The 25,000-nt window shown below is 44.8% G+C and overlaps 2 protein-coding genes and 1 long non-coding RNA gene across 10 annotated transcripts in view; 1 reads left to right on the forward strand and 2 right to left on the reverse strand.

Moving 5' to 3' along the window:
* The window catches only part of scfd2 (sec1 family domain containing 2), a 252,082-nt gene extending 238,469 nt beyond the window's left edge, over positions 1-13,613 (reverse strand). The window contains exons 1-2 of the mRNA XM_063201327.1: positions 12,695-13,613; positions 12,309-12,477 (exon numbers count right to left, since the gene is read on the reverse strand). Coding sequence (XP_063057397.1) covers positions 12,309-12,477; positions 12,695-13,499 — 974 coding nt within the window. The 5' untranslated portion in view covers positions 13,500-13,613. The remainder of the gene's footprint in view (positions 1-12,308; positions 12,478-12,694) is intronic.
* A 1,996-nt stretch (positions 13,614-15,609) lies between these two features.
* LOC134451139 (uncharacterized) overlaps positions 15,610-25,000 on the reverse strand; it is a 142,680-nt gene continuing 133,289 nt past the window's right edge. Inside the window, exons 1-6 of one of the 3 annotated variants that reach the window (XR_010035192.1) lie at positions 19,378-19,535; positions 18,527-18,636; positions 17,933-18,015; positions 17,417-17,515; positions 16,781-16,879; positions 15,610-15,786 (exon numbers count right to left, since the gene is read on the reverse strand). This is a non-coding gene — a long non-coding RNA (uncharacterized LOC134451139). The other 2 variants (XR_010035193.1, XR_010035191.1) reach the window with 2 other exon arrangements.
* Positions 19,590-25,000, forward strand: part of fip1l1a (FIP1 like 1a (S. cerevisiae)) — a 57,874-nt gene continuing 52,463 nt past the window's right edge. For 2 of the 6 annotated variants that reach the window (XM_063201343.1, XM_063201344.1), the window contains exons 1-8: positions 19,597-19,845; positions 20,389-20,416; positions 21,843-21,891; positions 22,299-22,414; positions 22,643-22,704; positions 23,001-23,105; positions 24,090-24,214; positions 24,437-24,516. In XM_063201343.1, coding sequence (XP_063057413.1) covers positions 19,779-19,845; positions 20,389-20,416; positions 21,843-21,891; positions 22,299-22,414; positions 22,643-22,704; positions 23,001-23,105; positions 24,090-24,214; positions 24,437-24,516 — 632 coding nt within the window. In that variant the 5' untranslated portion in view covers positions 19,597-19,778. Of the gene's footprint in view, positions 19,846-20,388; positions 20,417-21,842; positions 21,892-22,298; positions 22,415-22,642; positions 22,705-23,000; positions 23,106-24,089; positions 24,215-24,436; positions 24,517-25,000 lie in introns of all 6 variants that reach the window. The other 4 variants (XM_063201339.1, XM_063201338.1, XM_063201341.1 and 1 more) reach the window with 4 other exon arrangements.

The raw sequence follows: 25,000 nt of genomic DNA on the forward strand, positions 1-25,000 counted from the left end.
CACACACACACACGCGCGCGCGCGCACACACACACGCACACGCACACATACACACACACACACACACACACACACACCAACTTGGTCAGCTCAGCGAGAGGAAACCCCTCCACCTCACCTCAGGACTTGGTGTTGTTGAGTCAAGGTCAGCAGGACTCAAATGGTCCAAATGGTCTGCTTTGGTCCTGGGGCCTGCAGCATGGGCAACAGGCCTGCAGCAGATTTATTGCAAGCCATGGCCGTGTGTGTGTGTGTGTGTGTGTGTGTGTGTGTGTGTGTGTGTGTGTGTGTGTGTGTGTGTGTGTGTGTGTGTGTGTGTGTGTGTGTGTGTGTGTGTGTGTGTGTGTGTGTGTGTGTGTGTGAGAGAGAGAGAGAGAGAGAGAGAGAGAGAGAGAGAGAGACAGACAGACAGACAGACAGACAGACAGACAGACAGACAGACAGACAGACAGACAGAGAGATACAGAGACAGGGACAGAGAACAAGAAAGTGTAAGAGTAAGAGTAAGAGAGAGAGAGAGATAGAGAGAGTCTGTGTGAGTGTGAGTAAGTGTAGGTGTAGGTGTGTATGTTTGAGAGAGAGAGACACAGACAGTGACAGAGACAGAGACAGAGAGAGCAAGAGGGAGGTAGGGAGAGGGAGAGAGAGAGAAAGTGAGAGAGAGAGAGAGAGAGAGAGAGAGAGAGAGAGAGAGAAAGAGAAAGTGAGAAAGTGAGAAAGTGAGAAAAAGTGTGCCTATATTTGTGTGTGGCACAGAACTTTGTCCATTGTCGACATCCATGCCAGTCAAAAAGGAAGGGAAGTGGGCAGCCAATGAAAGCAGACCTTTATGACCCCCCGTCCAAAATGCGATTGATGATTTCCTTCCCCTGACTGCTTCCCTTCACGTCTAATTAGTTGGAGTGAACTTCAGGCTTTTATGACTGAGCACGTCGGGGTGAGCTGACCCTATATTTTTTGCTGTCTGTCCACTCCATCACGGACCTCCTACAAGGCGAAAAAAGTTGAAGGACACACATACACACACCCCTTTTTGACCAACTTGCACCATCCATTCTGTATGGTGGGGGAAGTTTTTGTCAGTTTGGCACCATTAGTTTTCCAAGAGTTCTTACATGCCTCTCACTGTTTGCTTTCTACTCCTTTCTTCCCAGGAGGAACAGAAATAGGTGTGTGTGTGTGTGTGTGTGTGTGTGTGTGTGTGTGTGTGTGTGTGTGTGTGTGTGTGTGTGTGTGTGTGTGTGTGTGTGTGTGTGTGTGTGTGTGTGTGTGTGTGTGTGAGAGTGAGTGAGTGAGTGAGTGAGTGAGTGAGTGAATGAGAGAGAAAAAGATAGAGAGCGATAGTGTGTGTGTGTGTGTGTGTGTGTGTGTGTGTGTGTGTGTGTGTGTGTGTGCATGTGAGTGTGTGTGTGTGTGCATGTGTGTGTGTGTGTGTGTGTGTGTGTGTGTGTGTGTGTGTTTGTGTGTGTGTGTGTGTGTGTGGCCAGCGAGCGGTGGTGGCAGGATCTGCCATGCAGATTCCAGGAGGCGGCAGCAGCGTCAGAGGCAGGAGCAGAGGCAGACCCATGTTTTCTCATGCGATGGTGTGGTTCCTCTCTTCTCCTCCCCTCCTCTTTTTCATTCTTCAGAGCCCTGGGGAGTATGCAGTGCCAGCGCCTACCCCACCCCCTTCTCACTTTCCTCCACCACCTCCATCACCACCACCAGACTGTTCTTCCCTCCATACACCCAAAAATACTGAATCAAACAAAGATATCGCAAACCACGCCCACTCAATGCAAAAGCGTGTGCTCAAGTTGGGTCTCCTAAGGGGGCGTTGTCCCCTACTTCTTCTTCTCTTTTTGAGGTGTTTGCGCAAGACGTGCGCTACCGCCATCTACAGCGCTAAGGGGACTTCATTGATTCTCAACCTCAGGACTCCGAAGGTCTCCTAACCGAAGGTCTCCTAAAGGGGCGTTCACCCGACATAAAGTGGATACCGGAAAGGAAACAAAATGACGCTTCTTGGTTACATCCACTTTCTTTGATACACCTCTCTCTTCCTGGGGAGTATATAGTCCTAGCTCCCTTCTCCGCCCTTACTTCCTTAATCTTTCCCTCCACCACCGCCACCAGAATGGTCTTCCCTCCATGCACCACTCTCTTCCTGGGGAATACGTAGTGCCAGCACCCTTCTTCTCGCTTACCTCCATCACCCACACCTCCAGCCGCCTCGCCCCTCCATACTGATCTTCACTCCATACATTACTGCCCTAGTAAGGTAAAGTGCAAATACATGCTTTGTCAAAATAGAGTTTAGACTCAAAATGGTCTTCATTATACCTCGTTCATCTTGTGACAGAGCATTATAGTCCAAATGTGTCCGGTTTCAGAGATATTGCCATTTCAGATTTGAAGTGAAATCATAATAAAAATTGAAATCATACCATGGCTTTCAAGGCGTTTTTTCCCAGTTTCAATGTTTGTGTAGTGATTGTACTTTGCCTTTGTAGGGCAGAGTACACCTCCATCTCCTTCTCCATCTCCTTCTTCATCTTCTTCTTCTTTCCCATCTGAGGCAGGTCCTAGACATGGCCTTGGCAGCAAGCTCTGTGCCCGTCCACCTCTCCACTAATCACCCATCACCAGACCGACCCACCAGCTACAGTAAACCCCCACACACCTTGCCCGCTTGGCAACCAGGGCCTGGCCGCAACCTCTCCACCCATCACAAATCACAGGCCCACGGCTGCACCCCTCCCTGCCCATTACTTACTGTACCCACTGCTGCTACCCTCCACATCCATCCCGGTTGACAGCAAGGCTCTTCCCCCATCTTCCATCACAAGCCCTCCACCCCAAACACATCTTTGCCGCCTGGCTACAAACTCTCCGCACATCTACCCTTTCACGCATCACCCAGTGCCCCTCACTACACATCACTCACCCTCCACCCGCCAACCCTGAACCCAGTTGGCAGCGCGGCTGCAAACTCTCCAACCTTCTAACCTTTCACCCGTCACCCATCACAAGCCCTATCCCACCACACCACACCCCTCGTTCACTCTGCACCCTACACAACAAGGCTGCAAACCGTCTTCTCCTTCTACTCCTTCACCCACTGCCCCACCCATCGCACACCCACCACCCACCACCCACTCACCCCCCACACCTTTCCCGGTTGGCAGCCAGGTCTCATGTATCCCAGACGCCATCAAAGGGCTTAAACCTCTACACGGGTTGGCCGGCCAAGAACAACCTATTACTCCTGACCTGACCACATGTACTTTACTTACACATGGGAGACGCTTGTGTGTAGAGCTCTCGCGAACACACACACACACAAACACACACAAACACACCATGAACCACACATAACAGCAAACACACATGTACACACAGCTTTACCAAGGAAAATATACACACACCTACACGAAACCAAAATGAACACATCCCTGGCAAGAGGGCAAGCAGCCACAAAAAGGTTGTACATACACAAACAAAAACACACCTACACAAAATTAAAAGTAGGCATACCCCAAAACAAACCCATGTACATAAACACTGTCAGTTGGAGAACTACTGCCAAACATCAGGCGTCTGACACAAGGTCACACACACGCACACACACGCACACACACACACGCACACACACAGCATGACACTAATTGAGGAGAAAGGCTACAGTAGGGGTACGCGCGCAGCAAAGACTCTTTGTGCAGCACCTTGTGTGATTCAACACGGGCCCACGGCACCCCAGACCACCCAACCCTGCCCCCAAAAACACATGCCCAGATCCAGAAAAACACCCTGAAATTACAAGGGGAAATACCATGCAATAATGGGCTAAAACAGGACCCAGCCCTGTATTAAGACTCGCCCGCTATACAATACAGGCGCGGCATTAAAAGCGGCTCCGACCGAAACCGGCTATTAAGTGCCGTCCCGCGCAATAACAGGGACGGAATTAGCCCCCGAAACCCGACCATTAGCGTAACACAAACACAGCAGATTATGCCGTGGCTGCAATAATATCACCTAGCCGCCATATTCTTCTCAAAACAGAACGCGGCGGCAGGCATAGGCCTTAAATCGTATGTGCGCATTGGCGGTTTTGGCCTGCGCCGCATGTGCCCCCACAAGCAAGGCCGGGGCCTGGATCGAATAACCTGCAGGCTGGCACAGCGACGGTAGCGGTAACTGCAGCAGCTGCAGCAGCAAAGATGTTATGCACTGATGACTTGTGACATGTTTCACCTGCACTTTTTTGCAAAAAAAAAAAACGTGCCAGCATTGCAGCTTTCACATCTGATACGGAGCATAATAACAAGCTGGCGGTGCAATCTAAAGCCTATGTTTAGCGCCGAGCGACGAGATGGCACTTATGGAGATGTTAAAATGTGCATGTGGCCCATTTGTTATACGTGGGAAGGCTTGCTTTTTTCTTTCGACCACTGAAAATAGCCTAACAAAAATTAAATAAATGGGGAGGGAGGTAAGCAATATGAAGTTGGAGAGAAGCAAGAGGAAAGAAAAAAAAACAATCACACACTATATGCTTATGCTTGTGTAAGCAGCACTGATGGCCTGCCTGCCTGCCTGGGTCCCCAATGTGCCTATGGGACTGCAGTAACGAGGTCTCAGGGTGACAGTGCACCCTCCGCAGGTAGAGGTAAGGGTGTGAGGTGATGTGTGGAGGCAAAAAGGGAGTCCTATTTAAATAGAAAAGCGAGGGGAACCTCAAATACTCGACACAGTACCTCAGAATAGGACAACATACGTGTCAAGTCCCCACTCTGACGTCAAAAGGCCCATAGGAGCTAGCTACTGTATATAGAGGCTGGTTGGTTGTAAGGAAGAGGGCCAGGCCATCGGTTTCTGTCTCCTCTTCTTTTCTCTGAGTGCGGAGTTTCTTGTTGTAATGTACGTACGTACGGTGGGAAAGTAGGTTAGGGCCAGGCAGGCAGGCAGGCAGGCATTGCAAGGCTGGTGCTCAGCTCAGTGCTACTGCTGCTGCTGCCGTTTGCTGTTCTGTGAAGGTAAGCTCTTTTGGGGGAGCGGTGGAAAGCGTGACGCCAGGATCTCTCTCCCCTGTGTGGAAGCGGCCGGGGCAGAGAAGGGTTTTAAAATAGAGCCTGACACAGACGCGGAGAGGGAGGGATAGAAAGAGACTGAGAAAAAGAGAGAGAGACATGGGTGCTAGAGGAGAGGAGATTTGCACTTTTTCTTTTTTTCCTCAGGAAATCATACACAGTTGAGTGGAGAAGAATGTTTAAAAACTGACAAAAAGGGAAAGTAAAAGACCTATCGATAAACCCCTAACCTGACTCTTGCCAGATGAATGGCCTTCCGCCTTTCTCCACGAACATTCACTCTGGGGCTACGCCATATGCTTAAGCCTCCGAAGGCGTGGTCTCATCAAAAAAATCTTGCACATGATTGGAGAGACCACTTGTCTGACATTTGTCTGAGGTGTTAAAGAACCAATTTTGATGAGTAGGTCAGAGTGTGAGTGGCCATTGTTGTCTCAAACAACTGTCTTGTTTCACTTATTTCCCCCTTCTCCACTAAGTATAAACTTTAACTATCACATATCTGAAAATTTCGCCATCCTGACTGATTCTACCTCATGGCGGTTAGCGAGCAGGACGCATCTGAAGATCCTCCAGACTCTCATGTAAGCTGATGAAGCTGAGGGGAAATATACGAGGGTCTGTCAAGAGCCAGGTAAATAAATCCCTACAATGATATTAATACCAGCCACAAGTTTGTGCACGTGGTGTCAAGGACTCAGGGATCTTGTGAATGTATGCATGAACGTATATGAATGTTTGGGTGTGTATGCGTCTGTACATTCAAGTGTTCAGGGTTCTGGGATCTAGTGAATATATGCAAGGATGTTTATAAATGTATTTCACTGATTCTTGAGAAAGTGGCTAAAACAGGTTGAAGTGTTGAAAGAAAAAACCTAAGTGAATTACAAAACAATATGGTATATCCTCATAGATTAAGGTCTTGGTTTTTCAGAAATGCACTAGGCCTATCTCCCCATTTTGTATTTTTTTTTTTCGGAAATCAGGCTTTTCTCCAATCATACGTTGTTTTTTGTCAACACCGTCAGGCACAATTAAAAGCAATTAAAATGGTATTCATTTGGTTGCACATATATCTGACGTTTTTAAGTCATTATGTGTATTTTTAGGTTCACACATATACCTTTAAATGTAAAAAAAACACTTTTGTTCTATTTAATACTGTTTCATGAGTACTAATTTTAAAATATGTACCGTCATACAGTGCTTACTTGCACTTGCCTAAAGGCTCACTTGCCTAAATAGAACAAACAGTTTTTTTATTATTTCAAAAATGTTCGTGTTGGCTTAAATTTGTTATTACTTCAATACTTCAACTACTCCTAAGGAAAATTTGGTAAGCACATTCATTTAAAATGTCCAAAACTCCTTCTTACGGTGGTGACTTGAGAACTGACGGTAGTGACAGTAATCTGAGGGTGGTGAAAGAGGCCGAATTATTACCTACCTTTAGCAAAATAAATAGCTCTCTCAAGGTAATTGCATCTTGCATAAACACTTTTTTGTGTGTGTGCACAGTATTTTTGTGCGTGTGTTTTTTCTTCATAAGCTAGATTCACTAGGAAGTAGGTCACTGAATCTTGAAAATGAGGCAAAAACAGGTTTTAAGTTGTTCACATCCAAAGTATACAGGTGTATTATCAGAGACGAAGGTCTTGGCTGTGCAGTGAATGTATTGGCCAAGCTCCCCATGTTTTACATTATTCATAGAATAGGCTCTTTCTTGGTTTTGTCAACAGCGTCAGACAGAATTAGAAGAAAAAAAAAACATGTTTACTGTATTAAGGTGAATTACTTTAACAATTCAACATAATTGTAGATACTTATTGTAAGCATATTCTTCAAACTTGTCAAAAACACATAAAACACATGTTTTTTTGTGAATTCCATCAGATGTCACCACCGTCAGGTTTTGTGACAAAAAACCCTCCAAATGCACCTCAGTGGACTCTAGAGTATAATTTTGGATCACAATTATCACTAACATGTCTGGTAATGTTTCATTAACCAGCACAATTTAGTAAAATATGGAACCAGGTGATGAGCGGAACAAAATCTGACGGTGGTGACATCTGACGGTGTGAGACCAAAAAAAACAATCTTTTACATATTATGCATTGTTTGTTCACATTAGCCATTTCGTTTTCGCTCTGTTTCTTAGGTGCTTCATACCTTTTCTGAAAAAGTATATATTAATTAACATACATATATTATAATACTATTAAAACCTCCAATGGTGTTGACAGTTTATGGTTGGGACAGTACCAGTGTCCAAACAAATTAACAAATTGAGGGGAAAATAGTAAACTTACAGGAGCTTTAGTGATGGTGAAGTATGCAGTAGAGCTTAATGTTTGACTAGGGGTCCCCAGAAATGACAATGACCTTGTGCATACATGATTGTATTGTCTTTTTAAAAAAATCTGACGGTGGTGATGAATATGTGTTACACATTTTGAGCGATCAGAAAATAATAGTAAATATTGTTTTACACTCACTATGTGCATATCTGTAGAACCACTTCAATAGGTTCTTCCACGTCACGGTGATATTATTGAATTCAATTCCATCATTGATTTGTTAAATTTTAAGTCAATTGAAATGATGATGTCCGCCCTTGAACAGCCAATTTTACAGGGTGAGGGCAGGTTTGTAGCCATAAAAAGTAATAAAATTACACTTAAATATTTCAAAAAACTGTGCATTTTTGTAACAGACCCCTTGGTCATTACCTGGATTCATTTTGTTGATGAAAATTTTGTTGATTTTATTGCTGTTACATGTTTTTGCCAAATCAGTGATCTGTGCTTGTGTGAGTATGCAGGTGTCTCAGAGGTTTCAGATGATGTAGTCAACGCTTCACACGCAAACTCTGCAAGTGAAGAACAACAAATGTCTGACCTCCAGAACACCCTCTCCCACAGAGAGACAGACAGACAGTCACACACACACACACATCTGAACAAATAAGCACATTCCTTCACATACTGTATGTGCATGTGACTGTCTAATCAGCAGGTTGGCAGGAACTGCGCATGCATGTGTGTGTGTGTGTGTGTGTGTGTGTGTGCGCGCATGCTGCATAGACATATTTCTGAAGTTCAACTTCTCTTTCTAGTGCAAGGCCAGTAATCCTGAATCAAGTCCCACGACTGCACCCACCTCCCCCTTCACTACGGTCTCTACTCCACTTCCCTGAACGTGACCCAAACCTCTTGCAGCGAGGCATGGCAGGCACAACCTGCTGTTGTTGAACTCAACCCTCCATTGCTCTCCCGCTCCCCCAAGAACCGCAGCCAGCGGACCCATCTTCCTCCTCCTCCCCCACCTCCACCTCCTTTTTCCTCTCCTCCTCCTCCTCTTTCCTTTTCACCTCCTCTTCCCTCTCCTCCTCCTCCTCCACCACCTCTTTCCTCTCCTCCTCATCCTCCTCTTCCTCTTTCCTCTCCTCCTCCATCACCTCCTCCTCCCGGCTCCAGTTCTGCTCCAGCTCTAGCTCTAGCTCGGTGCCACCCACCGAGCCGCAGTCGAGCCCAGACAAGAACCTGCTCCAGCCTGGCAGGAGGACACCGACAGAACCACCCACCGCGAGCCTGGCCCTCATGATCCCCCCCTTTTTTTGCTCCCAGCTGGAACAGAACAGAACCGAACGGAGCAGCTAAGACAAGCATGGCCACTCACACAGAGAGGAGAGGAGAGGAGAGGAGAGGAGAGGAGAGGAGAGGAGAGGAGAGGAGAGGAGAGGAGAGGAGAGGGAAGGAGAAGAGAAGACAAGACAAGACAAGACAAGACAAGAGGAGAGAGGAAAGGAGAGAAGAGAGCGGAGGAGAAGAACCTAGGAGGACTCTTTGGGATGCCTTTGAAAAACAGTCCCCATTCATTTCCCGTTACCTCTTGTTTCCCCTCCACCTCCTCCACCCTGCAGTACTTCTCATCCACCACACCATCCCTCATGCCACCCCTCCAGTCTAGGGGAAAACCACATGAGAGCAAGGGAGGGGGATGGAACGGGGACCAGCCCTTGTGGTGGAGGGTAAGGGTGGCCATGTAAAACAAGGCTGGCGGGCGGGCAGGCGGGCGGGCAGGCGGGCAGGCAGTCGGGCGGGCGGGAGACCAGCCAACACCACGTGCCTCGGCTAACTAGCGCCTCCGCTAAGCTCCGCTGGCTGCTCCTTGTGTCTAGTAGCTGGCCATGCGTGCTGCTGTGCACGTAGGGTGGCCAGCTGTCTGACTGGCGGTCCATCTGTGTGTGTGTGTGTGTGTGTGTGTGTGTGTGTGTGTGTGTGTGTGTGTGTGTGTGTGTGTGTGTGCCAGTGGGAATGGAGCTGAAGTTGCTAATGTGTGAAGGTGACTGTATAGGCTATGAATAATTAATTTCTTTCTCTGTGTGTGTGTGTGTGTGTGTGTGTGTGTGTGTGTGTGTGTGTGTGTGTGTGTGTGTGTGTGTGTGTGTGTGTGTGTGTGTGTGTGTGTGTGTGTGTGTGTGTGTGTGTGTGTGTGTGTGTGTGCGCGCGTGTGTGTGTGTGTGTGTGTGTGTGTGCGTGTGTGTGTTCATTCCTCTTCATGTCTTCCATTTATCACGGCGCACTGTGGCGTTCTCAACACTGTGTGTCTGACACACTACAGTCTCCCTGAGTGCACATGTATGCTTGTCTGTATAGTGAAAAGCCCTTATGTGTGTTTGTCTGTGAAAGTGTCCATGTGTGTCATGAGTTGCCACAGACGGTCGTAAGCTGTGCAGATACACATCTGGCTGGCATTTATGCCTTCTGCGCCTTAGATGTGTGCTTGTGTGTGTGTGTGTGTGTGTGTGTGTAGGGATGTGGTGCTACTGTAATGATCTAATGAGTGGAAAGGGATGTGGTGGTTGCTGTTGTTGTGTGTGTGTGCGCACGTGCGCATGTGTGTACATAGCATGGGTGTGTGACTGTGTGTACAATATATATCATTATAAAATGGCATGCGCTAATGATCTGTCCTCAAGTGCGTCGGTAACCTTTCCTTTAAAGGTGAACCTCCCTCTATGGTCCAATTTGTGCGTTTTATAACCCCACATTCACCCCAGCGCCCAGCAACAGTGGTAACAATCGAAACCTTTACAGTCCTCACACCACATCAGCAATGACGCATTACAGGCACACGGCATGTGTGAGTATGCACGTGTGTGTGTGTGTAAGAGAGAGAGAGAGAGAGAGAGAGAGAGAGAGAGAGAGGGAGAGAGAGATAGAGATAGAGATAGAGATAGAGATAGAGAGAGAGAGAAATGTTGTGTACAGTATGTGTGTGTGTGTCTACGTGAGAGTATGTGTGTGTGGTTTGATTTCCAACACGCAGCTTTGGGTATGATGTCACCAATGCTGTCACAAGAACCTATAAAAAAAACCTGCACACTGGCCATTTTGCAGTACTTACAGCATTTGGCTCCAACATTTCAATATAAGACTTCATCAGGAAAATTTGCCATAGCGACCTAATTGTGTAATGTCACCTGCCAATTTGAACTGTGCAGTCAGAAAAGGGGGTGGGTTTGCTAAGGACATCCTCGCCTCCATGAAATCCCATAATATCCCTGTTTCCACGGTGACCAAAGCAGATGATGATAAACACAGGCTGGAGGGATGGACTTTTACAGGACTGACCTTCCTAAACTCCTTCTTTTTTGGTTGTCTTTTTTATTTCAATTTCAAATAAAAAAGACAGGATGTCAAAAAACAGACAGGAAGTCAATGGACCAAAGAGCATGAGTAGGATGAAGAAATGACCGGAGCACGATTTCTTTCCCAACCCTCCCCCAGATGAGCAGACACACAATTGTGATAGTTGAATAACACACTTGTTGATGTGTAACACAAGAAAAGTACGAGAAATGAAAATTTGTGCAGTAATTGTGACCTCAGTTGGCATGAAGATCTTATCTATAGGTGATGCATTTCCCTGACCTTTTAGTTACTTATGGTTGACATCCCTCTGTGACATCTCAGTTCAGGTCAGCTATGGCAGATGTTTATCTCAGCTCTACTGACATAGCACTGTTCCAAAAAACCCATTCAACCCCATTACCATAACACAACCCTGAGCAACTTTCCAAAAACAGCAAATCTATGGAAAGTGTGACAACAAGGCTGCTGCACTCTCAACCCAAGACTATATCCAAGGACAGCAGCGATGACTCCACGAATCAACACGCAGACAGACAGATCTACCAGCCAATGGGTGAGCGGTCTGCCCAACCGCAGTGTTTCACAGGGTGGGGGTGAGTCAGAGTAAAATCACAGCACAGCAGGGCCGCGGGGTCAACCCAAAACCACATCCAGGGCTGCAGGAAATGACATCTGCAAAAAGAGGGGATCTAGCTCTTTTTTTTTCTTTTCACCAAATAAACCTGGAGAAAAACCTTGAATGACGGTCACCGTTCCTGACATCCTAAGCAGAAAAAGGAATCCAGGGAGGTTTGTTTACGTGTCATTCCTGAAAACGGGGGGCATGGGCGGACACAGCCCATTATTGTGAGCTTGAGAAAACAAAACACTCAGTGGGAGTTCAAAAACAAAAACATTGAGAAAAAGAATGGAAATGAATATTTGTGTGCACGGGAAAAAGTGAGGGAACAAGAGACTGTTTTCTTATGGCCAAAACCACAACTCTGCTGGCCCATGCAAGGTAGCAGCTGATCCCCCTCACTAAAATCAGAACCACACAGCCAAAGACATAACATTCAAAATGAGTTACTTGGCTTCCAGAATACTGTTTCTCAATTGCATCAACTGCATACAGGAGGTGTGTGTGTGTGTGTGTGTGTGTGTGTGTGTGTGTGTGTGTGTGTGTGTGTGTGTGTGTGTGTGTGTGTGTGTGTGTGTGTGTGTGTGTGTGTGTGTCACATCTAGTATAAACACAGCCTTCATTTTCATTCAGAGTCTACAGACTCTTGCCAAACTACTCTGGCTAAACATTCTACGTACGTACAGAAGAACAATATGTCTCTGTAAAATGTGGCCGCTAATGTAAGAATGGCCGCGTTCATGATGGTGCATTGCTGCACAGTCTGCATTTCAATGCATTCATTTTTCTAACCAGATCGTAATTTTGCATCATAATTTTGCATTGTGCATGCGCGCTGTGCAGCCTGCGCAGCAATGTGACGTCAAAAACTCAACCATTGACATAATATGAGGCTGGACTGAGATAGATAGTAGGGGTGTGATTAGATATGCATGGCGGCTGCAAAAATGTCCTTACTGGTTTTGTGCCAGGCAGCCCGGTGCCAGGACGTCCTCTATGCCGGGACAGCGCTGCAGGTTGGTCAGGTCCAGCATGTCCACCTGGATGTCGGTTGCGTGGCCTGGCAGCGTGGGCAGGGCAGACAGGATCTTCTCCACAAGGTTATCACCATGGTGACCAACAGCTCCTGGAGTGGCCAGGTCAAAAAGCCAGGTCACACAAAGTTGTTAAACATGACACCGCTAATATTACAGAAACCGCAAGTTTACCTTGAAATTCACATACTACAAAGCTTAACATAGTGATGCTTTATTTCTTCATTTTCAAGTTTTCACATCTCAAAACAGTTGCAAAAAAATAAATAATAAAATGCATTATGAGAAAGTAATGCATGAGTGGTGCACCTGTTAGGTCCAGCGTTCTGTCTATGAAGACAATTGATGCTTTATTGGGAGCTGTCTTTCTTCTGTTTTTGGCTTGAGTGTGGTTGGCAAGCTCCCCCGCTATCAGGCGGCTCATGGGTCCCACGGCGAAGCACTCCTCACGAGTGCTGGTGCATTCAAACATGGTGTTCAGCGCAGAGGCAAGGGATTTTATGTGCAACTGTAGTTCTGGTGGCAAGGACTGCATGTCCACATCGAGCAGACTGCTGAATTTCCTTTTCTCTGGGCGTTTTCGATTGATCTCTTCGAGATCACAGGAGAGCAACGGAAACAGCTGAGAGAACAGAGGTGACAGGAGGAACTGCTGTGACAGAGAGGCGAAGACGACGGGTGCATGCATCACCTCGGCAGTGTAGTTCATGTCGCCCATCCACTCACACAGTTTCTCCTCAAATTGCTCAAACACTGGGTTGCCTGCTAATTCCGCAGTGACATTGTTAGCAAGGAGATGCACAGAGTGAGGGACGGCTGTGAAGACTACACAGTATTGAAAATGGCTCATGGAAATTATGTCTTTAATGACGTCCGCGGTTCTTCCTTTTAGGACCGTGCTGACTACGAATACCGCCTTTGGTTCGTTTTCTCCTCCAGCTTCGAAGCTAGAGAACTGTTTGATGTTACGTGCTCCAGCCTCTAACATACTGGTTGCTCCACCATTCCAATGAAGGCTCTCACTACAACTGTCATCCATAAAAACAACCGCTTTCTTTACCTTTGACAGCACCTTCTCCCACATTAAACCCGGAAAAGAAGTAAAACCTTCCATTGTCAGGGTCTTCGCCAACGCAATGCTTGCTATAAGACGAGTTTAAACGATTAAAATATGACTAAACAGTTCAGGGATGCATAAGTTTCCTTTCACAACATAAACACACGTGAGTCTCTTAGTGGTGACGTGGCAGTGAGCGTCGCGACAGATAAACGTCACAACATTCCGCTCCAGCCGGTATCCAGCATGCAGGATTTATTAAAGATTTTTTTCCCCTGCAAAACATAAAACCAAACGCTAAATAGTTTATATTAAACAGCAAAACGGGTGTCCAGAATATATTTAAATTTTCACAACTGTTGTAAAGGAGTGAATGAAATAAAATAAAATAAAAGGAATTTTATTTTACTAACATTTATTAAACGAATGCATTGGAATATATTGAGTTTAATAAGCATGTAATGCGTGGCTGAGTATCACACAGTGCGGTTGTAAAGATGCCAAACTACTGAGCTTCCTGTGATTTTAACCGTGGGGTTTGTCGGTACCTTACCTGTCGCTTCTGCCTTATCTGTCGCTCTTGTCACCTGATTGGCTGAAATGAACGATCCATGTGTTAGAGGCTGTCCGGGTTATCGCCTGTTCATAAACAATCGTATTTTAAGTTTTCCTGGTAGACTGTTCGTTTTTATTTAATAACAAAACACCGTGAAGCAGAACATTAACATTGAAATCGCGTCGCATTCATCGATCTTAATGTACTGAAATGAATTTCGACACAGGCTTGTTATACCCCCTGGTTTACTATGTTTACTGCTAAGCTAATGTAGCACGTTGTGTAACACACGACCACCGGTACATTAAGTTTATATTGGCCGCGAAATATTTTACATCTGTAAGTTAATACAGTATACTATTTTACATCTATAACCTATCTATAGCCTACTATTTCCACGATCTGCTTACCTTGATCCCCACAGATACCACGCAAAACGCCAAAATACGAGGGAATGCACTCATTGACTGAATATTGCTACTGTGACAGACTGAGCAAGTGGCTGGATTACATTAACTTGCTTTTCGTTTTTACCTGGTAACAATTATATAATAATTATATTCTCTATAACATAACAACGTTAAAAATGCAACTAAGTAGAAGCTTGCAGGGACACCAGTGTTTTATTTCACCTTTATTTTGGAATTCCCAGATGCCAGTTTAAATCAGCTGAAATAACTTACAGTATTAAGTAATGTGCCATTTATTTATTTATTTTTTAAAAACAACAACAAAAAAACAAACAAACAAACAAAAACTTATACACTGCATACCCCTACTTGAATAAAAATAACATTTTGTTAAACAGGTGCATGAGTAAGGGACAGCTCTTCCACATACCCATGTCATTGTAATGGGGGCAGGCGTTTGTTTACATTTCAAAAAAACATCTTCATTTATTCCCAATAACATTCAAAAGGTTATGCAACATCAGCAGACAACTAGCAAACAGACAGTGATACCTTTTGGGATGGTATTTGGATTAGGCCTATGTTAAGAAGGTTTTTAATACAATCAAAGTCTGCCCCCATTAGAATAGCTCAGATCTCAGAAAGAGCTGAGTCAAAAGAATGCCATCATCACCGGGTAGCCTACTGACAAGTCAAGGGTAGCATGAGCTATACAACAGCATATTGAAATTGGCAGAAACTATCTTTTAAGAGACAAATGGTTGAGTAATCCAGTGCCACTTTGATGTTATGGGCATTCTAATTTACCAGAAATCACCAGACATAACCTTCCATTCATTTTCAATGTTTTTTTTTCTTCTGGTGAGTTAGAATGTCCATACCACCAAAGCACCAAAGCAATCTATGGGACAATGAAGAGGGAAGTGTGGGTGACCAGATCACAAAAAAAAACAGCTGGCATCAAAGCATCAAGGATATCTGGGCTTCTATAACCCTGATGCAATGCCACTGCCCATTGACTTCAATGGTGCGACACCTTCCATTCTGACACACATTGAGACACACTGCCATGCAAAGCAAGTAAGAGTGTGGGAAGATATAATCACAAATAGTAGCTACATTCCTGTCCTGATGCATCTGCCAGATGGCAATCTAGCAAAGAACTTGTGCCGAGGGTGCAGTAACACATGGAGAACCATGATGTGACGCAGTATGTGATGGTTTATTAGCAGTTTTGTGGTTGTAGTGTCTTCTACAGGGTTCACAAGAAGTGTAGATTTTGCAGAGGTTTTGGTGGCCCATGACTGGTCCTGGATGGTGCACCACCTCCACCGAATCTCCCCTGATGCTGATGAGTTGGACATGCTGGAAATGTCATCTAAAGTTTGGCAAAGAGAGAAGATTAGAGGAGAGTGCGTGCGTGCGTGCGTGTGTGTGTGTGTTATTAACCCATTTTAACCTGATGCTGCATACACGATGCATTGTCCAAGGCGCCTAAAGTGACATGGGTGCATTCCAATATGCAGACTCCTGTCCATTCTCATGCAAGATGATGGTCTTGGCTTTTAAATGCAACTAATTTCATGTTTTTATGTGCCTCAGAGGCTGAGCAAGTTAGGTTTTTACCGCCCCTGGCAAAAAGTATGGAATCACCTGTCGTGGAGGATGTTCATTCAGTCATTTTTATTTTTTAGAAATATGATGGATCACAGACCTGACTCAGAACTGAACTCATTTCAAAGGGCAACTGTCTGGCCTTAAGAAACACCAAAAGAAATCATGAAAAGTAATTCCATTAGTAAGTAAGAGTTACTTTTTTAGAGCATGCATAGGGAAAAAAAAATATGGAATGACTCAGCTCTGAGGAAAAAAATATGGAATCATGAAAAACAAACACACAAACAAGCACTTCAAAAACTTTTTCTGGATTTTGGAACAACGTACAGCCTCGGAGTAATAGTATTAATGAGAAAAAAACGGTATCCTTTATCAATTTGGCTTCAAATGTCTCTGATTACAGTGACAGAACATCTTGGGACCTTGCCATTGACCATTTAAAAGTGATACTGTCCCATTTTTGGAAATAAGCTCATATTACACATCCCCTTGAGTTAAATAACTGACTTTTACCTTTCTCCTGTACTTTCAACCGTTCTCTGAGAACGGCAGTGCAAATTTTACCTCCGAGCTAGCAGTTAACATGGACTCCTATGAGACCAGTTAGCCGCCAGCTGAAATGAGTTCAGTTCTGAGTCGGGTCTGTGATCCATCATATTTCTAAAAAATAAAAACGACTGAATGAACGTCCTCCACGACAGGTGATTCCATACTTTTTGCCAGGGACTGTATATGGGTTGTAATAACCAACCTACCGTAGAGCACATTTGTTGTCAATGAGTAATGTCGTTGACCGCCCTCCTCCTCCAGGTGAGCCATTCGTGTACATCCGTGGACTGGCAGCAACACAGCATCTGAACAGACAAAATCCAAGGCGACATTGCAGTACAAAAATATTAGATTACAGTCTTGCATTACATTTTGTGGTAATGCAGTTATGAGTGTTACAACACACCCCAGTTGCAGGCTTATTATTGTGCTTCTGGGTTCACTCTGTTTATCTAAGTGGCCTCTGTCTTCAGTCTACAAGAAAGTAAGCTGTATCTGTTGTGTCTCATCTGAATTTTAATATAATACTCCTCTTGTAGAATATACCCCATGTGGACTTTGGGAATCATAGACGTTTTGACATTTATTTTTTCCACAATTAAGACCTCTGTGTCATATTCCCAAGGAATGGTAGCATCGCATCTGCTCTGCTGTGCTGAGTCAAAGTAATTCATAAGCCTACTGGTTGTGTTTTCCCTGCCCATTCACAACTTTGATGGCCTGCAATTTATTCAGATGTGTTCTACAACTTTTTGATGAAACTTCCATTTTACATTTGATACCACAAACTAGGCTTACTTGTTGTGCTGTGTGGATTTTTGTTAAGCAGGGATCTCACTTACCAATTAGCATGTTCTCCTCTTGTTACCAGCATCAGTCTGAACCTGACTGGACACATGTGCACGTCACCATATGTGAACTCTGAGGGCAAGTGTAGAAGCCTGGCAAATAAAGACAGGAATAAGTCTCAGTATCACTGTAGGCTGTACAGCAGGGGTGGGCAACTTTCATTATAAGGTGGGCCAACATTTTTAATTACCACAATCAGTGGGCCACATCACCACGCACTTGAGAGAATTTACAAAAGGATACTTCACTTTTTCTTTATTCATACCTGAATGCTTACACTATTGATTTATAGGGGGTTAAAAACTGTCCTTTTTCTTTTTTTAAAAAGTGAGAAGTTGGGCTGCATGTGGCGCCCGAGCCTCCAGTTGCCCATCCCTGCTGTACAGTATCCTAACAGAAAGGCTCTCATAGTATTTCAAATAATGGTCTATATAAAAACGGGTTATAATAGGTACAGTGCAGCATAAACAGGGTTGAGGGGGTGGTTTCTTTTATTTCGTTGTACCTACCGAGTAGTTTAGCCAATGTCTGTGTGACACGTTCATGCTGCCACCTCCACAGCATCCTCTTCACAACCGCAGGGGCAAAACACCTGAAAACATAATAATGTAATCCTTTTTCAGTCCAAGATATAGACTAGAAAATGAGTGACAGCATCACAATCAGGTATGCAAGTGTAGTGGACCCCCCAATTTTTGTCTTTTTGTTATTCCCTTATTCTCACTCCCTGTCTTTTTGTTGTCCTGTCAGAAGTTGTCTTTTAGTTTAATTATGCTGTTGCACGTTCTCGCCAATAGATGGCATCATAGGACCAGCAATGAGTGCAGAGACCCTCTATGGTGCAGTAGCCAGTGACTTCGGTCACATAAAGAACGAAACGTGGAAGTGACAGGCTTTGTTATGATACAGAAGGCAGCAGTGTCAGCTGTACAGTTATGCTGAGGAAAATGTAAATAAACAACGAACTCAGCAAAACTCAACACACTTGAGGACCTTATGGATTGAGTGTGCAACATAAGCATTCACGCAATAATGCCACCAGGTCACATTTAAGATTTAACTAGGAGTATTTTGTTATGGATCTTATGTAGTGATAGACTTACCATTTCTTGTTATGGCATATCTGGCCTATTCCCAAGAGAAGGCTGATGTCCCAGTCTGTTGATCTGATTTTGACGTCGGCAAGATGCTTCGTGCTGTCTGGGTTTCAAACCTAGTGGTGAAATGACAAGGGATTTTATGTAAACAAAATGCTTATTTCAGTAAGTGTACATACAGTAAACAGATCTAAGAAGTTCCCAGAGCACCCTACGATAGCTGGCATGGTTGGCACAAAGACCCAAAGAGCAAAATTGTCCCAAGATTGTCTTCCAAACAATTCCACTCCAAACATTTTCCTTCTGAAATAAACAATGTCCATATCCAATCAAACCTCAGTAGGCAGCTATCTCGTCAGGTCGGCCTTACCATAGACACATCTGTGGCCCGTAAATTTACAATCTCAAACGTCATCACCATATAAGCCATGGCACAACACAAGCGTTTATTTTTATAATAAACAAGATATCTCGGCACGTTTGCGCTAGTTATCTGCACACTGATTGTTAGCGAATGCCCGAAATAGTGTAGAGCTAGCTGCCATTTATAGCAAAGTCGCCTAATTCCGCCCGTCTCCCAATTCCGCCCGCCTACTTATAAGTGATGATAGTTACTTATGTATCCACTATTTAAGTGAAGTGATCAGTGAAGTGGACGGAATATGGCGACCTTACTATATGTTATGCTAGCTAGGGTCAAGTCATCTCATCCAAACTAGCCACAGTAAGGGGGGAATTACGCTTCAAATGAACGGGAATGACTAAAAACTTTAGAAATATATTGTTAGAATGTACCGTATACAAGGTTAGTCTATGAGGTTAAATAGTTTTCTTACATATATATCTCAGTTACGTACCTTATCTTCTGCACGAATCGAGGCCTCCTGTTTCATTGGCACGAATGCATGAAAAATCCTGTCAGGGAGCGGAGCAGTTAACTGCAGCCGTTTGTTTACAGTTGTTACCAGGGCAACGCAGCTAGGACCCCAAAGCGACAGATAAGGCAGAAGCGACAGGTAAGGTACCGACAGGGTCGTCCATTGTCGGGTGAAAGGTGAACTTTCTGTGTTCCATAGAAACGTGTGAAATCCCTGTTGACAACGTTGTCTGTCTACTAACAGCTGGAACTCGCCACGAAAAAGCACAGCGTGAAGAAGGACATTTTCCCAACGGATTCGTGACAACGTAATTAAATTAAACATATTTCAGTCACCTGTCCGATTATTTTTGTTGGCTTCATGTGATTTAGCTTTTAATAATGTCCACCGAAGAGACGGGAAAAAACACTGATGGTGGTGTGGATGAGGAAGAGTGGCTGTATGGAGGTGAGATTCGTTCTCTCACCATCAACCGGGTTTTAGTAACTATGTATCCACTTGACTGTTACTATATTTCCTTCTGTCATTTACATCTAGAAAAAAGTTACCCAAGTCAGTTTCAGTAATCTCAGTGATTGGGGGATAGGTTGCCGTTAGCTAGCTCCACATAGCAACCTAAAAGTTTGGACGGAGAGCCTCGAGGGCACACAGTGAAACAGGTGTTAACGTTACTTTTTGAAGTCAGTTTATGACTGATGACACTGTTTGGGGCACATTCTTTTGAGATGCCGGTGTGCCAAATGTGGTCAATACTTAAGTCATGGAGTTGTATTAATTTAAAATGGTAATTATGTTATACCTTACTTAACTTATTATTGAAAATCATACAACAAAAATAGTGACAAGATGAGTGATGGTTGATGGTGGCAAGCAGATGTGTTTGTATGATTTTGGCCTACTCTATAATCATCATTCCCATTGCTAGGAACAATTCGGTCTCACTGTTGTGTCTCATTTACTGAATAGTCTACTCTTTGTTCTTCTGGACAGATGAAGAAGAAGGAGAGCAGAATGAAAGGTATAAGTTGTTGATGTCCTCTGCCCCATCACAAGGTTTGAAGTTTGTGTGTGAGAGGTTTTTTTTTCCCCCTCTACATTATGATTACATTTTCCAAACACTGATCACATGGGGGAGAAAATGAGCAGGCATCATATTTACATATTTCTCATACATCATGTATAAGCTACTCATTCCATAATCATTAGTGCCCTTCACACACCTGAGACCCGCACGTCACAGCCAATTACCCCCTATTCATTTCCTGGCACTGCTGTACTCTGACATTGCAGAGACCGGTGTGTTAATTATACAATGTGCATTACTTACTCTGATACATCACTGACGGTAAAATTAACTTTTTTTCCTCCCAATAAACAAGTGCAGGCAGTGTACCGACTTGGAATAAGATAGGCTGACACATTTATTTCTCATTACTGAAAAGCACGCTGTTGTAATGAAGCATGCCGAATTTAATGCCCTTTCACAGTGCAAGGTAATGACCGAAAGCTCCTGTCACTGTTGAGCGATACGTCTGCATCGTCTGCTCTAAAAGAGGAGAAAAATGGGGAGTCAAGCGAGACACTAAGGACACTTTGGATTCTCATTAAATTCTGCAGAGAAGAGGGTGAAGGGGTGTTAGTGATTGCAGAGGTTCCTATAGTGATCTTTGGATTGTGAGATGGAGAAGAATTTGAGTGAGCTGTAGCATTGACCTCCTGATTATTCCCAGGGTGTTTGTTCATCCAGAATTCTCCAGGCTCCAATCAATTTTGCGGTGCTCACTATCCCCCTCTTCCCCTCTAAGTGAAGGTAGCAGGCGAATCAAAAATGTCACCGTTGATTTGTCCTATATGAAATCGCTCAGGCGACAAAATTTCTAGACATTTGTCAAACATCCTGTATTTGACAATATGGGAGAGCCTATCTACATTTGCTCACATGGGAAGGATGAAGACTTGGCCTTTTTATTTGCAGGTCCATAAAATGTTATGATATGATGTGAGATGAAGGCAGTGAGTTGCAAGACTGATCCTGAACTACCATTTTACGGGACAAATAGTTTGCTTGTAGTGTAGATTAAAAGTAAAACTACTTTGCACACACCCCTGAATTATATCACTTTTCTAATATCACCCGTAGACAGAAAACCCTCTTGCGTCTTGAAATGGTGCCATATCTGTTTCATTGTAATGCTCCCTGCATTTTACTATCATTGTCCTGTACAAATGACCCAAGTATCTATTCACCATTCAGAGTTCATAAACTGGAATCATTTTGATTACTCACTTCTGACAAATGAAGCCATTTTACATGTGTTTTTGTGGGTCTTTTTTGTCCCCATTGTCGGCTAATGTAAAGCTATCAGCTGTACCAGACGCAATCCCATCTAAATCATTCTGAGCTGTCACTTTAGAGTTCAATTCTGGGGCTCGTATTTTCACAGCTCATTGTCTGGGGAACAAAAGAACGAGGCGAACGATGAGGACGATCAGGTACTACATTTCTACTCTTGTATTATTCCACTCAACATAATGTAATGTCAGACGCTGACAGCAAAGATGTGTAAAGAGTGAGTGCATTACAATATGCGGCCTTGCCTCCTCCACTTGTGCTTGTTTCCTCGCCCCGCCTCCTTTCCCCTCCTCCGTGGGGAAACGATAAAGTTTCCCAGCTGTCATCCTAGCCGCAACAACTTTTGAGGGACTGTTTTTCATTCACCATCCCAATTGCAAATGAGAAAAAGAGTTTACAATTGAGCTTTTGCAAGATATTGAAATATAATGCTGTTGTCAGAGATGTCGTCACGACATTACTTCCTGGTACGAGGAGACAAGCACAAGTGGAGGAGAGGGAGGTTTGGTATGTGGACTGTTGTAAAAAAATGATTGTCGCTCTTCAGCTGTTTCTGCAGAGTGAGGAGGTCTACAAGAGTGAGGAAGGGGAAAGCGACAGTGACAGTGATGATGACGTCTGTGTCACCATCGGTAACATCAAAACAGGGGGAAGTGACAATGTGTGAGTAGCCTGTGTGCGTGTCTGTGTGTGTGTTTGATGTATGGATGTAATGATCTGTTGATGATGATGATGATTATCATCATCATTATCCAATGATTATTATGATGGCACATTCAGTGTGTGTGTGTGTGTGTGTGTGTGTGTGTGTGTGTGTGTGTGTGTGTGTGTGTGTGTGTGTGTGTGTGTGTGTGTGTGTGTGTGTGTGTGTGTGTGTGTGTGGTACCTCAGCACCAGTGGAGCCCCAGGTGTCGGTTTCAACGCGAAGCCCTCAGGATGGACACTCGGCACAGGTAGTGTAATGACCCCATTCACTCTCCCAAAGGCCCATTGTGTGTGACGGTGATGGCACAGGACTGCTGTCATTCAGACCCACATGGCCTAAGACCACACAAGACACGACACAACACCTGTGTGTCCTTTCACCTTTGTGTGTGTGTGTGTGTGTGTGTGTGTGTGTGCGCGTGTGCCTGCGTGCGCGTGTGTGTGTGTGTCTGGCTGGCTGGCTGTCTGTCTGTGGGTGTGAGAAAGAGAGAGAAAGTGTCTCTGGGTGTGTGTGTCATTCTCCCTGTGTTTGAACCCTGTGTAGGCCAGAGCAAAGGTGTGGATTTGGACGCCAAGGGAGGTGTGAATGACACTCCTCTGGTTGAGGTGGACCTGGAGACTTTCGAGGAGAAGCCTTGGAAGAAACCAGGTGAGCCTGTATGTGCGTTCGTAAGAGGCGGGGACTCAGCTGACTGATTATGGGGCACCTCCACCCCTTCCGGGCGGCTCATGGGGCTGTGAAAGCCAAAACTTTTGACTGGGCTGTAATGGACTGATCAAAGCTATTTTCCGATCCACCTCGCATTCCCCCGTCGATCACACATATGCTGTACCTCAGCATATGTACCACATGCCGTACCACATATGCTGTACCTCTTAATGATAACAAATAGTGTGCTTGTCGACTTCACTTAGCAAGCGATTTTTGAGTTGTGTGCATGCAAAAACATGTAATTATTTGGACTACGCAACAGAAGTCGCATGTCCGACGTGCAGCCACTTCAGCCGCGGTGCAGCGGTAGGGTTGGCTGTGCCTCGGTTCACGTCAAATATGCAAGGCGCACTTTGTAGTCTCTAACACAATTTTGCGCAAAAGCTAAAATAACCTTTCTTGCGTGCCGAAAATGAGTGGTCTAACGACGCAAATCCATACCTTTAAAATTCACTACCATCATATGTGAAGTCCGGAGCACATGCCAAACGGGATGAGGATTTAGCTTGACTCGCTCCATTTACTCTCATTCAAAGCCCCACGCAGAAGTAGAAGGGCGTGACTTGGGTGGCCCATTATGTTCCTCGTAAAGCAACATCTTTGTAGTCTGTCTAGAAAAAGCTGTGTGTGTGCGTGTGCATGTGTGTGTGTGCATGTGTGTGTGTCGTAGTGTGCGTATGTGTGTGTGTCCTATTGTGTGTATGTGTGTGTGTGTATGGGCACGCATACTTGTGTGTGTGTGTGTGTGTGTGTGTGTGTGTGTGTGTGTGTGTGTGTGTGTGTGTGTGTGTGTGTGTGTGTGTGTGTGTGTGTGTGTGCGTGTGTGTGTGCGTGTGTGTGCGCGTGTGTGTGTGCGTGTGTGTGTGCATGCGTGTGTATGTATTTCCGCTTGCTCATGGGTGATTATATGTTTATGTGCAGGTGCGGACATCTCAGACTACTTCAATTACGGCTTCAATGAGGAGTCGTGGAAGAAGTACTGCGATAAACAGAGGAGGCTTCGCATGAGCATGGCAGCCATGAGTATAAGTAATGCTAAAACGCAGGTAACTTACACCAGCACACACACAGAAAACACACACACTTAAACTGAGTGAAAATGCTGACATTTGCAATGTTTAAATGCCAAGTTTTCACTAGATCCACCAAGATGAGTACAGGCAGTACAGTTAATGTTTTTTTTTCTCTCTATCACATAACTCAGTGCTTTCTCCTTTTTAAAGCTTGACTGTTCCTACTGATACTGTCCTCTTTGTGACCCTCCTCAGAGTCGAGCCAGTCACCATAGTGAGTACACCGTCTCCAGATCTGACAGCTACTATGATTGCACCCCCAGCTCCTCCTCAAGGTGAGCTCTCTGCCTGTCTGCCAGCCCTGACGTGTTATCTATTGAACGTGTGCATGTGCGCAGAGCCCGTTTCACTAATAGGCATACTAGGCTATTGCCAAGGGCCCCACCAAAACTACCCACTGTTAGGGCCCCCAACAGTCAGGCCCACCATGGTAAATGCCAGCAAAAAAAATCAAGGTGGCCCCATGTCTATATTTTAACTAGGGACCCCAAATGCGTAGAACCGCCACTGTGTCTGTGTGTCTGAGTGTCTCTGTGTTTGCATAACCTCCAATAAAGCAGATACTGGCTTAATAGCGCAACTCCTGGGCTTGTTTTCAGCCGCAGTTATTATCGCTGTGAACTGACCTTGTGAAGGGCAGATTAGGCTGGTTCGCCTCGCTGCAGCGCTTTTGGTTTGGTTTTGCGGGCGTAATGATCTGCCCTGGGTTGCTTTTATTTCCCTGCTCTCTCTCTAATGAAGACCTGATGTGTGTGAGCT

The sequence above is a fragment of the Engraulis encrasicolus genome, chromosome 6 (assembly GCF_034702125.1).
Source record: "Engraulis encrasicolus isolate BLACKSEA-1 chromosome 6, IST_EnEncr_1.0, whole genome shotgun sequence".
Classification (NCBI taxonomy): Eukaryota; Metazoa; Chordata; class Actinopteri; order Clupeiformes; family Engraulidae; genus Engraulis; species Engraulis encrasicolus.